Source organism: Talpa occidentalis, unplaced genomic scaffold, assembly GCF_014898055.3.
Source record: "Talpa occidentalis isolate TD23 unplaced genomic scaffold, MPIMG_talOcc4v2.1 talOcc4.9, whole genome shotgun sequence".
Classification (NCBI taxonomy): Eukaryota; Metazoa; Chordata; class Mammalia; order Eulipotyphla; family Talpidae; genus Talpa; species Talpa occidentalis.
Genome location: NW_023605305.1, coordinates 114,036,516 through 114,052,987, shown reverse-complemented (window position 1 = coordinate 114,052,987; position 16,472 = coordinate 114,036,516). Strand labels below are relative to the sequence as shown.

Below are 16,472 nucleotides of genomic sequence, written 5' to 3'. Positions count from 1 at the left end.
TCTCTGGCAGGAGTGAGGGCAGGAGGCCCTGCGCCAGGTAACCGTCTCCCGTCTCAATAACAGAACTGGAACCCGGGGGTCGCGGAACCTTGGGAGTCACCCCCTTCTAACTGGCCGGGTGCTCTGAGGCACCGCCTGCTCCCCTGTCCTGTCACCCAGTAGTGACAGCCCAGGTAGTCCCGGAGCTTCTTTTCCCCCAACAACCTGAGCCAAACTCTCCTCTGTCCCTGGTGTGTGTGTGAAGACATCCGGGCAGAAAACGCCTCCAACGGTTTCTATTAAGCGCTGTGATGACGTCACCCCACCAACCCGATCAGTTAAAATCAATCTTTAGGATTTTCCACAAGGGACAGACAACATCACACAGTCAGCTGCCTGGTGTGCTCTCTGGCCTCTCGTGTGTAAACATGCGTGAAAGAGTGCAGGGCGAGCGCCTGGACAGAGCTCAGGGAATGATGAATGTTCTTAAAAGTTCTCTGTCTTCGGGCCTCCCCTGGTGGCGCAGGCGGTTGAGCGCAGCACTGTGAAGCTGTCCGCAGCCTCTGCAGCGCTGGTTCGATCCCAGCCGGCCCGCGAGGGTCCCACATGGCACAGCAGACCTTCTCCTGTCTCGCCCGCTGCTCCCCTCAGCAGTGTATTTCGTCAGTCTGACTGTTCTGTTCCCCTCTCTGGCTCTAGCAAATCCTCCCACCCTCCTGCAAATCTGGCCTATACCCCGGTTATTGTATAAATAAATAAATAAATCTTTAAAAATAAAGTTCTCTGTCTTCTCATCCCAGGCAGAAGCTCTTCCTGACCCTCAATGTCTCCGCTGCTCCCAGGTGGTTCTGTCCACCTCACTGGACAGCAAGTGGCTTCTCATCACCCCAAACCCCCGACCAGCAAAACTGCCTCCAACCGCCACTGCACCCACAGTACCATGGGGGGTTTTGTGTTTTAAAGTCACTTAAAGCCACGTTTCATAGTTGACCGCCATGATGTCATCCTAGCCCCACAAGAGCTCCTTGTCCGCTGTCAGAGCATTTGAAATCATTGCTACCATATCCTGGAGTTCACAAGGCAACCATGTGCTTTGGAAGACGTACAAATCTGATGTTATTATTTTTTTTAAAGATTTATTTAATTTGATTTGTATTTATACAAGCACTGGGTACAGTCAGAAGCGCGGGAGGGTGAGAGAATTCACCAGAGCCAGAGCGGGGAGCAGAGCAGGCAGAAGGACCGAAGTACACTGCTGAGGGGAGCAGCGGGCGGCAGGAGAGGTCTGCGTGCCATGCGGGACCCTCACTGGTGGCCGGGGAGCAGCCGGGGATCGAACAGGCGCAGAGGCCGTGGGCAGCTTCGCAACCCAGCGCTCAACGGCTGCGCCGCCAGGGAGGCCCCTGATGTTATTTTTTATGAACATTCAGTTCACCCACCTTTGCGCAGAGCAGGGCCGGGGCGGCGCTGCTGGATAATCACCAGAACACACTCTCCGAGCGCTCGGCAGCCCTGGCCCCGGGGCTGAGTTCTCTACAGCGCGGGGCAAGCTCAAGTCAGCGCAAGTCAGGGAGCCTGGATGCTCCTTGGTGAGCCTGTGCAGAGGCGCCCAGGGACTGAGCAGCCAGGCTGAGGGGAGAGCACAGGCAGGCGGGGCTAGGTGGGCCAGTAGCGCCCCCCAGCATCCAGCTCCTGCTCTGTCTGGGGCTGCCTGTGCTGCGAGTCTGCAGAGCCTGCGGCAGTGCTCTCTCCTGCTGGGCCCTGGGCGCGCCCCGCGTGAAGGCCTGGTGTGGCCCCGGCTGGTCCAGCATTCCCTCCAGGCGGAGGAGCAGGCCTGGGTCCCCGCCTCTTCCCCTCCCAGGCCTTCCTTGTGCTGGTCGCAGGATGCCCTCAGGTGAGCTGGACCAGAGGCTGCAGAGCAAGCCTCCCTCTGGTCTGCAGAAGCTGAGGCTCTGTGGGAGGAGAGGGATTTGTCAAACGTCTTCCCCTCAGACATGATGAACCGAGGCTCCAGGGCTGTGTGACTTGCTTGAGGTCACAGGGGACCGAGTTTCGCCTGGGCCGATAAAACTCACCTTCCGGACAGCGGCGAACCCTGTGTCGTTCGCTCCAGGTGTTGCTGCTGTTACACACGCCTGCGTATTTATCACAGTTGGTCTTTGTCACCCTCCCTGGAGCGTGCCCCGCCGCGGCCCAGGAGAGCTCCCTTTTGTAGGTGCAAAGGGGACCAGGAGATCATCTCCGGGCCGCGTGTGCGGGTCTGTGTTCCTCTGACAGGGCCAGCGAGGCCGGGGCAGAGCGGCCTTAGGGGGCCCGTCCAGGACGAGGGCCCCTTCGCGAGCGGGGGTGTCTGCAGGGAGGGGCGGCCGCAGCCCTATGTCCACAGCAGTGGCCTGGGGTTTCCCGCACTGTTGAGAGCCCCTGGAGGAGCGCGAGCCGGGCCGAGCACCGCTTCTCCCCTCCAGCCCCGCTGACTGTGCTGAGCACGGTGCCTCCTGAGCCTCTGAACGTGTTCTCCGAGCCCGGAGACCCGAGGGAACCGCGCTGGCGGGGGAAATGGTGGCGGGATGGGCCCGAATTTCCCCCGCAGGTGTCGCGGGGACGTGGGCACGGCCAGGGAGTGCGGGGCGTGGAGGGAGAAACGGGTGAGCATGTGTGTGTGAGGTGCGAGGCTTGGGGGGCCGGGGGGCGGTGGGTAGAGGGGGGCCATACTTACTGGCAAGGCAGACACCACCCTCACGAAGGTGGTTCTCCCCGGGGCGAGGTGCCCCCACTGCACCCCGGGCGTGCTGACCCCTGCGGTCCCCTGGTGATTCTTGTCCTAATGACACATGCTCGGCATCCCCAGGTGGCCCAACACAGCCCTCGTCTGCTGGACTATGCCTTTCACTGGCTTGGGGGCCCGTTTAGGCCTTTTTACAACCACAAGTCAAAGGGAACTTTCCCCCATCTTCTTGGTACCACTCACTGAGAAGCTACCTGGGAAGCTCTTTTAGCCCCAACCTGGCTTTGCAGGCCACCCCCTCGTCAAACCTTTGTGTCTTTTGAGGTCTTGTCTCCCTCTCACCTTGAAGAAGCCCAAGAGCTCACGCCCACCCAGGCTCCTGGGGTGCAGGCACTTCCCACAGATGCACCATCTACACTGGGTGTCCTGGGGGGGTGCTTAGACAAGGAAGCAACGCGTGGGATTGAATCCCAGAAAAGGGGCACCCTGTTGGTGGCCCACAACATCTGTTGTCTACTATTTGGACTTGGGGCTCCTCCTGCCACACAAACTAGCAGGGAGGAGGTGAGGGGAAGGGAGGGCTATGGAGGGATGGCGGAGGGGAAGTAAGGTGGTAGCACATGCTCTCACCTGGGGACTGAGGAAAGACTCAAAGGTGGCCAAGTCTCAGCCTAGCCCCCCAGGGCCTGCATTCAGCACCCTAAGCTGTGCAGGTGCTCAAGTTCCCCGTAAGCCTAGACAAGAGTGCCTGTTTCTCCATAGACTTTCTCTAGGGTCTCACTGGGAGTTTTGCCTGCATTTTGGGGGTTTCCTATCTATGGGCAGCTCCTGGGTCCTGGATCCTCCCTGCTCCGCCAACTGCTGCTGGGCTGACCAAGAACTAGGAATCCAGCTCCTGGGATTTCTGTCCCCCTAGTCTAGGATGAATGAGATCCAAGACTCTGGGGCTGAGGTGACCCCTGAATAGGGAACCTCCTGTCTGTCATTGCTCAGCTCTGACCTGCAAAGGTGAGGGGCTGGGCCAGGTTAAGAATGGACTTTTCTTCCTGATCAAACTATCTCTCAGGACTCAGGGTGAGTAAAGTAGTGTAGTTAAGAGGAATAAAAATGATGTCTTTGCAGATCACAAGCTAACTCTATACAGGAAACTCCTCAAATTATCCACAAGCACAGTAACTGCACGTTAATGTACTGATTGTGTAAAGCTCTAGGGCTCAGGCTAGACAAGCTTCAGCTGTGTTTCTTGCAGGCACTTGGACAAACTGACGAGGAGATTGGAAAATTCCTTGTTTACATTCACACGTGTGTGCCTCAGACTCATCTTCAATCACATTCCACAGTGATTTGCTGTTTCAGGTTGCACCTTGAGGTGGTATCTTTTGAACTTTGAAAGTAAGGTATTTTCTAGTTCTGATATTAGTTGGCCCCTGAGTTAATAGCTTTGGGTAGCTACAATAATGCCCCCACTCCCCCAGAAGTCCCATTCTAATCCACGCTAGCTGTAACTATGTCACATTGCACAGTGTAGAGGCAGGAATGACACAGTGCAGGTTTTCAGATCCAGCAGACCGGGTAAAGAAGGAGTCAGAGTCCTCAGTGGCTTTTTGCAGGCCTTTTTTTACTGGGATTACCAGGTACATGGCAGGCAGGGGTGCTGGGGGGCCGGAGGCTGGCAGGCCTCCCAGCCCCCAGCAAGTCTTCACTCTATCTGGGCTCTCTGGCGCTCTCTGCTTCTGCTTCCCCATGACGCCGCCCTTAAAAGCCCCGTCTCAGCCCAGGTGAATCCCATCTACCTCTGCCCACACCCTTTCCAGGTGCCCGCCATCAGGCATGCATTCAGGACCGCAAGGATCCATCATCTATCCTGATGGCGGGAGGGTCAGAAAAGCCTGACACTTTCTTTACCCTACACACAGCTGAAGGGACCATGCAGATGGGAGCATGACTCCGACGTGGGAAGTATACAGGATTTCCCAGATGGCTGAGTACGGGGGCCCTTCATAGGGAAATAGAAGGGAGAGAGCTGAACTATGAGAACAACTCTAGCTGCGGTTAGTGCTGAAGCTGGAAGGTCGTAAGTTGAGGAATGTGGGTCGCCTTCAAAATATGAAGAAGGAAAAGTTACAGATTCTTGCCTGGAGCTTCCAAAAGGGAAGCCATCCTATTAACCGCTTGATTTTCATGTGGACCTCCTTGCTGGACGCCTGACCTGCAGATCTATAAGACAATCCCTTTGTCTCCTTTTAAACCACTAACTTTACGGCAACTTGTTTCAACAGCAAAGCCCTATGCAGTGTCTAGCTCACACCCATTAGCAGGAATAAGATCTGGGGGATATAATAGGCCAAGTAAGCTCTGCAGCTTGTCTGTCTTACAGATATTTTTACTTGTTTTAAGTGTTACACTAGGGGCCTGCCCTCTTTTCCCTCTCCACTCCCCACTGTAGGACTCACGCCCTATTCCCCAGGGCTCAACGTGGTTCTTACTGAATTATAGAAAACTTGGGAGACCAATGGTCACAGAGACTTTTGTTTTTTTTTAATTTTTAAGAACTTGCACTGTAGGGTAAGGAAAAATGTCAGGCTTTTCTGCCCTCTCGCCATCAGGATAAATGAGGGAACCCTGTGATCCAGAATGCATGCCTGGTGGCGGGCACCTGAAGTGGGTACACCTGCGCTAAGACTGTGCTTATAAGGGCGGCGTCATGGGGACGCCAGCAGAAGCCAAGAAGCCGAGAACGAACAGAAGCCGAGAGAGAAGCAGAAGCTGAGAGAAGGCCGGAGAGCCCAGATAGAGTGAAGATTTGCTGGGGGCTGGGAGGCCTGCCAGCTTCCCGGCCCCCCAGCACCCCTGCCTGCTGTGTACCGGGTAAATCCCAATAAAAGCCTGCAAAAACCACTGAGGACTCTGACTCCTCCTTTACCCGGTCTGCATGGGATCAGGAAACCTGCACTGTGTCCTGTCCAGCCTTTACAGGCACTGTTTTCGTCCCGTAGAAGGAAAGAACGTAATTTACAAAAAAACTAAATGTTGGAGAATCCTCCCCTCAAAGGACTGTGTTCGCTGCTCTCTGCAGGCACAGAGCTGCTTCCCAATACTTCATACAGGGCCAAGCACAAGAATGACTTCAAGGCTTTTCTCCCAAAGTCATTTGTGCCTGAATCCTGACCAGCTCTGAGATTTACACGATGCCCTACCTTGTTGCTTTCATAAATATTACCATATGCACACATACTCCTGAGAAGCGGCAGGCACGCAGGCAGGCAGGCAGGCAGGCCCTCCTTGGTGACTGAGCGTGTCGGCATCGCCGACTCGTCCCACGCTGGGATGCTGGAGTAACCCAGGCAACAGGTTCTGAAAGTTTGCTACTTGAAGGAGGGTTTGCTGACATTTTTGCTGAATCAGACTCTGCTGTTCCTACCACTGAGCTGTTCCTCCGCACCGACGCCCTAGGGCATCCCGGAAAGACTCAGACAACTGAGTGACCACATGCGGGAGCAGGGCCCGACTCAGGCCTGGCGGGCTTTTGTGTTTTCATTGCCTGCGTTTGTGATGGTGGTTGCAGTGGTGTATTGTTCCTGTTGTCTAAAATTTTTGTTTCCAAGAAATGATGGTGGAGAGACAGCTTCATTTTAATTCTGGAAAACAAAAGGATGTCGTAAAGGTTTTTATTCAAGGGAGATTTTAGATCCATCTTTCCGTACTTGTGAACGATATACCTTTCAACGAAAGGCTCTGAATTCATTAAAGGCAAATTTATTAGTGGTTTCAACTCGACGTGATAGAACAATGTTTCTAAACTGTGGTATATCACTGACTCACAGCAGCATTACCTGGGGTGTTTATGTAAAAAGGATGCAGGTTCCCAGGCCTTGGACCTAGAAAGCAGTTTCTACCATCTTCACAGCTGATTCAAAGGTACCCCCCAAGTTAAGGACCATCCCTTTAGGTCTGTAGACTGGAGAGTCTTACAGTGTGACAAGGAGGGGAAAAACCTGTCCTGCTGAACTTGGACTTCAGCTGCTCATCTGGGCTTCTTCAGGCCAGTGTGTGCTGCTGTCTTAGTACACCCTCAGTCTAGAGGCTGGCACAGAAAGAGGAAACAGCAGATGGAGGGAGTATTTTATTTCTTTGTACACGATTTGCTTGAATGGCCACCGGAGGACTGTTCCTCTTCTCTCCCAGCCCGTCCCCGAGTGGCCATCAGCTTGTGCACGTACATAGCATACACGTATCCACACGCACACGTTCCAGAGCTGGGTGCAGACACAGGCTGGCCCGCACGGCTGGTCTCACGAGCCGCGTGCCGACCAGCACTGGTCTGAGTCACGCGAGTCTTCCCGTGGGCTGGTTCTGCCCCAACCCCAGTCGCCCAGAGAGAATTCAGGATGATAAAATGGGACGGCGAGTCTGGAGTGAGGTCAGGGCCCTCGGGGACCATGAAAGGCTAGAAATAGGAGGTGTGGGCGAAGCAAGAGATGGCGTGTGGGGGTCAGGGCTCTCTCCACGTGGAATCCGGCTCTGGGGCCGGAGCCAGCCAGGCCCGGCGGGGCCGCTGGGCGGGGGGGACCCTTGGCTCCGCTGCGCCCATGTGCTTTCAAAACTTCAAGACCCGGGCTTGACCACACGTCCCATTTGTAGGACGCGGGGTCCGATCTCCCCTGAGTCGGCCATCCACGGGTGGGTGCTGCGGCGAGGAGTGAGCTGTCACTAGTCCCCAGCCCCCTGGGGTGTTTAGAAGCAGCGTTGCCAGGTCCTCTGCGGACCCAGCGTGTTTCCTTAGAGCGGGGCCAGGCTCGCGCTGTCCCAGCGGCAGGAAGGGCTCCGCGGCGTTCGCTCTGCCCCGGCCAGGACATCCTTGGCAGGCTTGGGACAGGGGGCCCATCCTCCTCAGCAGACAGGGAGTCCTGCAAAAGGCGGGCAGGCCCACCCTTCCTGCTGCTTTAAGGACCTCTGGTGGCTTCGCTTCTTGCAAGGCTCCTGGGAGGTGAGGGTCACGAAACTGGGATGCAGGGCAGAGCCCGGAGGGATTTCACCTGGAGATCAGAACGCAACAGAAGAGTCTCAGGCCCAGCCTCCAGCTGTCTGAGACGAGCAGGCGTGCGTGCGGCAGGAGCCGGGAGCACAGCCGAGCTGTTCAGACCTGCGCCAGCAGACACCCGGGGTCTGGAGGAGCCCCTGGAGCCGCCAAATTGGAGGAGATGGCCCCACCGCCTCTGTGGGGAGACTCCTGCTCCAAGACACCCCTTGAGCAGCTGCCTCCTCCTGCCACGCCCTCTGTGGGGCCCTGCCCTCTGCAGTGCACTCTGTAGCCGAACCCGCAGCCCTGTGGTCCCCCAGGAGAAGGGTTCAGGACGACCCATGCACCCCAGGGAGGGCAGAGGAGACATTTGCAGGCAAGTCCCCTCTGCAGGCGATGGCCCGTTTTCCCTCACGAGGAGAGGGAGGGCCACGTCAGCAGGGACCTCAGGGCCTCAGAGGTCAGTTGCCACCTCTCCCAGGTGAGGGGCCAACCGAAGACACACAGCTGGTTAGTGACAAGCCTGGGGTTAGAAGCCAGGCCCGGCCCTTTCCAGCAGCCTAGTGGGGTAGAGAGGACACTTCCAAATGCGGGGGGCCAGCAGTTGCGTGAGGCTTTCGGGTTACCTTTGATGGGGCAGGAATAAGGCTTTACAGAGGCATTCCTGTGAGTGTTCTTCTAAAAGGGCTCAGGAAAGAAAGGGATCATCAGAGAAAAACAAAAGGGAATTAGCAAAAAGAAAAGAATACTAAAGGCAGAGTTAGACCACCGCCCGGCTGAGGCCTACACTGAGAATTAGGGGTGTTCCTGTTGTATGTTCAGCTGCTTGTGGCAAAGCTTGAAAGTCTAAGTTCAAAGGTTGAGTTTTTGACTCTTCAGCCATTTTATATGCCTGGAGTTGGTTTTCTTTTTCCAAGTAATTGCCAGGAAACGTTGTAAGGTTTGAGCACCTGTAGACAAGGTCTGCCAGACATAAAATCTTTCCCCTTACGTTTCAGGTTTTATTTATTATAAAACTCTTTTAGGCCAATAAGACCCAACAGTCTACTGCCGTGATGTTGCTAAAGAAAAAGGCACCCCAACATCAACTGCAGTTCTCAAGCCAGAGTGAAGTCACTTAACCAGGCTGCACCTCATTTTTCATATTTTCTTAAAGCAGAAGGGGAAGCCCTAGAACAAGACCCCATGACTGAAGGGGGTCTTGGACTTAATTTGGACTCAGCATGGCACCTAGCCTGGGGAACCGGCAGACGCACATTCTCCGGAGTCCGGACACGGCAGGAAGGAGGGACAGTCAGAGAAAAAGAGAAGAGGCTGGTGTATGAGAGGGGCAGAGGTGTGGGGAGGAGCTGTGCGGGGTGGGGTGGGCGCTGGAGGGTGCTTATGGAGGTCCTGCGCCAGGGCCTGGAACTCGCCCAGGAGGTCAGAGTGGCGGGCCTTACCCGCCAACTTTGCTACAGGTGGTGATGGGTCGGGGCGGGTCGGGGTAGGGGTTCCTTACCTCCAGATTAGTCCTCGCCTTCTTCAAGACATCGTGCGTCCTGGTCACTGGAACGAGACGGGCCAGCAAAGCAGAGATCACCAGCACGTTTGCCTCGGGTGTGAGCTCTACAGTGAGGCTTTCTAGCCCCCATCTGGGGTCACGCACTGCCCCCACACCCCTTGCTCTGCATCCACCATTACTCCTGGCACAGGAGGCTCAGGGAATCGCCCCAGGCTCCCCTCCCCAGACTTTCCGGTCATGGCTCATCTGTAGCACAAGTGGGGAGCCTAGAGGACCCCACTTCCTCGCCTGCCCCCTAACTCAGGGGCACCTACACTGACTGAAGATGAACTGCTCCAGGCTCTCCTTCTGCCGGTTGGATGTCTTCAGGCGCTCAGCTGTGCTCTGGAGGAGGCTCTCTTGTTTGGAAAGTTTGGTTCTCAGTTCCAGAAGCTCCCTTCTCACAGACTCCCCCTGCGGAAGAGGAACAGCTCTCCATCACGGGCAGAAGGCCCATCGCACGGTGCGGCGTGGCTCTTTATAATCCCAAGCAGGACTCAACCTTCTCTTCAACCTGTCTACACTGCAGGCCCTGCACCATAGCCCTAAAATCCTCCAGCTGCTGATGGTTTAGGGTGAGACTTTAGCTGGGAGCACTGAGGATCTGGGGCCCGCGGAGCCCCCGGGAAGGTCAGCAAGGCCTGCATTCCTGTGGCAGAAGAGAAGCTGACTCCTGGCTACTGCAAGAGCTCAGGTGCGTGCCCACGAGGATGACAGAGCTCGGGTCCCACAGGAGGACTTGGTGGTGCGGGAATATCATGCCTGGGGAGACGATCGGGGCAACCTGAAACAGCACTGGTGCCTGCTCAGGCTGAACAAACACCCCTCCCTTGGAGCTGGCGGAGTTGGGTCCCGCAGGAGTCAGCGGCATTGACCTGGAGCCAGGGTGCCAGGAAGAAACGCTTTCTCGACTGTGATGCCCTCGGTTCCGCCAGGGAGCCAGCCTGAGAGCCGAGACGCTGGGGTGGCGGACCCTCCTGGGCCCGGCCCAGAGATGCAGATTGAAGCCCCAGGTTGGGGCTCCAGGGAGTGGTGGCAAGAGGCCCGTCACCTCGTGTGACACTCTGAGGTCACGCCTGACCGCAGCCAGGGAGGCTGGGGTGACACGAACGTGTCCCTGAACGTCAGAAAGTGAATGAAACTGAACACGGCAGGGGCCATGGCCTGTCCATGCTCTGCAGACACTTTCCTTTGCTCTTTCACTTTGTTCTGATCCCGAGGCCGGGGCTCAGGAGGAGGGCGGATGCCAGAGCCACACGGACAGCTTCTGGCCCAACTGGCTGTTTGGCTCCTGACCTTCGGGAAAGCTGGGGGCTGGGGAGATGGAATGATTTCGGGGGCCCATCCCATATTGAGTCGGGCTCTTACCCCTGCTCCCGGCTGCGTGGGTCTGGGGGGGCTGGGCAGGGCAGCACGCCAGAACATGGACAGGAGGGCGGCCGACTCCTCCAGCGCGTGCTGCAGGGCGCCGGTGCTGCTGCGGAGCTCCTGGACCCCGGTGCGGCCGGGCACCTGGCAGGGAGACGGCACCGCTGTGCTGGAGACCCCCTCTCTGAGTTTCATGCTCAGAGCTCGTTCCCTTTGTCGGCGAGGCACAGGCAGGCACCTATTGGGAGCTGCAACCCCCTTTTCCTGCCCGGGAGGCCAGCATCCCCACCGCAGCAGCGGCCGCCAGTCGCGGTGACTGTCTGATTCCAGCCTCCCCGCTCGAAGCTCCTAGGGCTGCTCCACACCGGGAGTCTGAGTCTCCCGCTTTTTGCACACACCCCCACCCCTTCCCTAAGTTACCCTTTCTGCTTCAACTGGGCCATTTGTAGTTCCAGGGTCAGGGTGGAATACCCGCCCCCACCAAAAGGACCTCGGTGACCAGGCGTGACGCTGCTTCTGCATTTGTGCCTCACTCCCCGAGGGCAGCTGTGCTCGAGCTTCTTGTACTGATGACTCAGACACGCGTCCCCCTCTAGTGTGGGGCTGCAGGGCCAGGCTGTCCCCACTTGTCCCTGCATCCCCAGTGGCCTGTCTTTTTAGGGGAAGTCAGCTGCCTGCGTCCCGCCCTGCTCGGTGCTGACGGGAATGCCCAAGCAGCCAGGTCTGTCCCCTCCTCACACATGTGGCCCGGTGGACACAAAGCCTTGCCCTCTAGCCATCTGAGTGACCCTTCTGCCCGCAGAGGCCACGTGCAGCAGACCACGCTGACGATAAGCCAGCAAGAGCTCGGCACAGCGCCCGAGCACGTCAGCATCGCAGACCCTCCACCATCCTTCTGAGGGGACAAGGCAGCTACGTCTGGAACAGGGTGGGGTTTATAGTGGAAACAGGAGGTGGAGAAGAAAGGCCTGGCTGGGCATAAACCGAAGAAGGATGCCAGCTGTTGAGAGATGCAGAGCGCGAAAAGAAGTAGCAGCCGAGGGCTGTTTGGAGCTGCTGGGGAATGAACCCGGGACCTCACACAGCAGCAGCAGAGGGAACAAACTTCAGAGCAAGAAAGGGCAGGAGAGAAAGGTGCACCTCATGACAGGTTACCTCTGTGCCCGGCGCCTCCAGGCCCGGGAGGCTGCAGGCCGATCTCAGGAGGGATGCCATCCTGGTGGCCAGCAGCGTGCTCTCCCCGATCTGCTGCCTGAGAGCGCTGTAGTCATCAACGTGGCCAATGACATGGCGGCCATGCTTGTTGGCAAAAGAGCCATCAGCAGCCTCGCCCTCCAGCATGGGAGGATTCTTCGTGTCTGGAGAAGCATCCAGACCCAGGTCTGTAAAGTAAACCGCAACAAAACAGAATCCACCGTTATTCACAATGGCTCCTCCAGTTCACTGCGGCCTCGAGAACCAGCAAGGAGTGAGAGGGGCCGTCTCGGAAGGCGCAAGGGCTGTGTGATCTCCGGAGAGACTTCTATAGTGTCCTTATATTTCTCCGTCTTTGACAGGATGCAAATTGTATCCTATCGATGAAGGAGAGAGTCAGGACAAACATCATCGACAAAAATGTCCGGGCGGAGTAGACACGGTCAGGGAAATTAAGCCGGCCGCGGAGAGCACTTTCGAAAAGCCGTTGCAATGAGGCAACAGCTGGTCAGCAGGAGACCGGGAGGGAGGGCAAAGCAAGCAGGGCGAGGGGGCTGAGAGGACCTGCGTTAGCACGTCCCTTCACGGGCCTGAGACTTTCCGTTGCCACATTTACCATTTGTCCGGTTAAAGAGGACGGTGTCTGCGCCACGAGGCGGGGAAGAAGGGCCGGGGAAGACCAGAGCCGGAGAAGTCATGCCAATATCCCGGACAGGAGGGGACGCAACTGCATCTAGGGAACAAACACGCACCGTTTCGGGGCCCGGGCACTCGCACAGCCTGGGCCTCGCCACCTGAGACCGGAGGTAGCAGCAGCCGCCCTTCACGTAACCATCATGCACACGCCACTGTCAAAGCAAAGCAGTCTGGGAGATTTCGGATCAAGACGGGTGTTTTATGAGAAGCGACTTGTAGTTTGAACATGCCTAGGTATATTTTTCTAACCCCGGTGTTGACTATGATGATGTATGTGGTATCTCATGCAATGCCTTATTAAATTTAAATATGCATGAATATATGTAGTCTACGTGTGTGTAGTATATATATATATAAAAATACTGAGTCGAGGACCGAGTGGGTTTCTGAAGGATTAGAATTAACATTCTAATGAGTCGGTGCGGGGGGAGAATATAGTATGAGAAGAAGAGACAGAAGCCTTGGTGGGCTAGAGGTGGCCTCCTGGAGACCAGAAGGGACTGGAAGAAGCCAAGAAGACCACAGCCTGACTCAGAGCCGCCTTCTGAGTCAGGACCCATGTGGGTGAGGAGCAGCAGTGACTGAGTCGGGGGCGGAGGCCTGGCTAGTGTTGTCAGGGGGTAGAGATGCCATCAGACGCCACACTCATCATGTGCCCTGCGTGGACGGGCCTCCATGTATCAGGCAGAGCGAGGGGCAGCCGCCCACACACATTCTGTCATTTACTGGTCATAACGATGTGAACACAGGAGTATCGCCTTCGGGTAACGCTGTCATTGTCTGATGACTGAAAATGTAGCAGAGGCAGAAAAGAGAATAAAGACACCCCAGGAGAAGCAGGCCTGAGAGCGAAGACTTGTCTAGAGGCCCCACAAAGGCGCCGGACCCTAAGGGCCCGAGCAGAAGTGGGTCCTGATTAGAGTCAAGTGGAGGACAGCGTGGAGGTGGGCTGAGATGGTGAATTAAATGCTGCATCTACAGGAGAAAAAGAGGAGGTAGAAGTGACTGCTCTGATAGGCTGGACTAAGGGGGAACACAAAACTCATGTTAAGTGGGACTGGGGGATAATGAAAAGGAACAGAGCTGGTGAAGTATCTCTTGGTGGAAGTGTGGGGGTGGGGGTGTGAAAGTAAACGGCAGCCACTTGAAGGCTGTCTAGTTCTTCCCCCAAACCCCAATTTCCTCAGGGACATTGTGCCCCACAAGTTAGGGAGAGAGAAGCTGGGAAGGATCACAAGCTGAGTCAGGGCTGGACGGGGGAGGAAGGACTAGAAATAAAGCTCCCGTTCCCACCCTGCCCCACTCTTAACCCCTGTGAGCCTTGGCACATCAGCTCATGTCTCAATACCCAAGTTTGCTCTTGTAAGCCAGAGAGAGGGGAAAACCCGCCCATCCTTAGAGGAAATTATTTGAAAACACCTGTAAGTTTTAAAGCATTCTATAAATGAAAGGAACCGGCATTACGAGACCCAGCTGTTAGCTGTTGAGCAACTCATTGGTGTCCGGCCCTTGTAAGCTACAGTAGACCCCCTGATCCATGGTGTTGTTTTCCAGGGTTCAGGTACCCCCTCCAGCCAAGGTGGGAAAAGATTTCGAAATGAGGTGTTGAGAGAGAAAGAGAGAGACAGATCACACTCACATGGCGTTTATTACAGGATATTGTTACAGCGGTTCTACTTCATTATCAGTTATTGGTGTTAATCTCTTGCTGTGCCTAACTTATAAAAACCAAACTGTCACAGGTGATAGATAATTTTCAAAAAGTGAGCCATTCCGGGTCTGGGTAGAAAGAGTCAGGAGGCCGCTGAAGGGTCTGGCCCAAGACACATCTGGCGGCCTCCCCAGGTGTGTCCACTGTGGAGAAGACCATGAGCAGGCAGGCGGGCCGAGACCGCTGGGCCTGAGCGCCACCGGTCACTCCTGACCAGCTTCCATCAGAACTGCGGGAAGGAACACGCCGGGGCATGGAGCCGCCAGCCCGCCCTTTTGCCTAATAAGCCTCCCCCTGGGTTACAGGACACTGCACTACTGCTTCTGGGGTCTGTTGGAGGCTACGGCCTGCGGGCCGGACGAGCGTCCGCTGTGGCTCCGGGCTGAAGGGCTTCTGCAGTAACAGCTGCGGTCACTCACTGGCCCTCGGCTCCCGGTCTGCACAGGTGTGGGTGTGGAGGAAGAAACAGGCTAGCAGGCTGGGGCCTGTCACAGGCATCCAGTGGGGACTTGGACTGTGTCCCCTGTGGATAATGGGGGGACGGGCCACTGAATTTCATTCATGTTCCAAATAATGCTACAAGGGACACACTATTATCACCCTCATCTTCAAGAGGAGGAAACTAAGCCTGCCGTACTCGAGCAGCTTAACACCTGACTCAAGATAAACAACCTGTAAGTGCAAACTCAGAACCCGGATGCCGAATCCCAGCCCCGCATCCAGGCAGCCTGACCCGAAGGGGCGAGACCAGCCCTTCCACCAGACACCGGGCAGTGTCCCCATGGCTGGGGGCCCCCAGTTCTCCTTTCCTTCTTACCTTGGAAGAACGGCTGCTTGTTTGCGGGGTCCACGGTGGCCGGGAAGTTCTCGTTAAAGGAGGCGGGGCTGAGGGTGGTTTTGCCAACACCCCCATCCAGCTGCTGCTCCAGCTGCAGGCGCAGACAGTTGTTCACCTGAATGCTCTGCTCCAGCTGCCCCCTGAGGGCTCGGATCTCTGCCACCAGGTGGCTCAAGTCACTGCTCAAAGGCGACAGGTGACAGGCCTCCCAGGTGCAGGCTGGAAGGAGAAGGGCGGGGGCTCAGCGAGAGGGAGACTCGGTGATGTCCGCAGCGGGAAGCAAAGAGGAGGAAGAGGCTGGGGTGGAGGTTTCCTGCCACCCTTTCTGCATGGGTGGTAAGTCCGTGTTGCCCCCCAAATTCAAGACTATTCCGAATGATGCCACCATCAGGACCGCTCTTATATATGAAAAATAAACATTATGGACTCTGCACCTGACTTGTCTCTGGTCAGGTGGATGAAGTCTGACTCTTGTGGCCCTTTTTAAAAAAAAAAAAATTATTTTTTTAAAAAGATTTTATTTTTGCATAGAAGAACTGGGGTGTAGGCCAGAGGTGTGGGGAATGAGAGGAGGAGTGGGGAGCAGAGACAGAGTGGGGAGCAGAGCAGGCAGACCCATTGAAATACACTGCTGAGGGGAGCAAGGCAAGGCAGGCAAGGTCTGCTGTGCCGTGTGGGTAGCTCCCTGGCCGGCAGGGGATCGAACTCAGATCGTCACGGTGCTGAAAGTGCTGAGGCTGAACCCCTAGCCCACCAGGCAGGCCTCTTGTGGCCTTTTTGGAGGATGTCAGGCTGGATCTCGGTCCTGTCACCCCCTCTATGAGAGCCCCCCCTCTTCTCACTGACAGCACCAGGCCCAGCTGGGACCGCTGGGGCAGACAGAACGCCACGGCTTCCAGACCCCGGTGGTGCCAGGGCACACGCCTCACCCGGGCGCTAAGCAGGGCAGGAGGGCGGGCCCAGGGACACCCACCTTTCATTCCCTTTTTGGAACCGCCATAGAGCGCCTCGTAGATCTGCAGCTCGGACTGGAGCGACTGGGAGAGCTGCTGCTTCTCCTCACACTGCTGCTGCACCAGGGCCAGCTTCTGCTGCAGCCTGCGGGGGCGGCAGGACACACGGGCTGGCAGGGCCACCGGGCCACGAGCTACGAGCCAACCGCCCCCTCGAGCCCTTTAGCCCTAGATGTCAAGCCCGGAGTCACGGGACCGTCACTCCCAAAGGACAGACGTGGAGAGAGGCTCGGGTCAAGGGCCTCGCTGCCCCGGCACCCGCTCCGGCTCACGCTGGGGACGAGCGTCACGGCTGATGTAGGCTCTGGTGACACAATGTCCTAAATCTTATCAGCAACATGGGTTCTGGGGTGCTGAACAGGGTCTTCCATACAGGGCTTTCCTC

General features: G+C 56.6%; 1 protein-coding gene across 2 annotated transcripts in view; it reads right to left on the bottom strand.

The window, feature by feature from the left end:
* Positions 1-6,552: 6,552 nt before the first annotated feature.
* The window catches only part of PDE4DIP (phosphodiesterase 4D interacting protein), a 155,343-nt gene continuing 145,423 nt past the window's right edge, over positions 6,553-16,472 (bottom strand). Inside the window, exons 39-47 of one of the 2 annotated variants that reach the window (XM_054690876.1) lie at positions 16,048-16,172; positions 15,054-15,293; positions 12,446-12,562; positions 11,791-12,017; positions 10,636-10,779; positions 9,543-9,681; positions 9,226-9,272; positions 8,351-8,402; positions 6,553-7,740 (exon numbers count right to left, since the gene is read on the bottom strand). In XM_054690876.1, coding sequence (XP_054546851.1) covers positions 7,595-7,740; positions 8,351-8,402; positions 9,226-9,272; positions 9,543-9,681; positions 10,636-10,779; positions 11,791-12,017; positions 12,446-12,562; positions 15,054-15,293; positions 16,048-16,172 — 1,237 coding nt within the window. In that variant the 3' untranslated portion in view covers positions 6,553-7,594. The remainder of the gene's footprint in view (positions 7,741-8,350; positions 8,403-9,225; positions 9,273-9,542; positions 9,682-10,635; positions 10,780-11,790; positions 12,018-12,445; positions 12,563-15,053; positions 15,294-16,047; positions 16,173-16,472) is intronic. The other variant, XM_054690875.1, reaches the window with a different exon arrangement.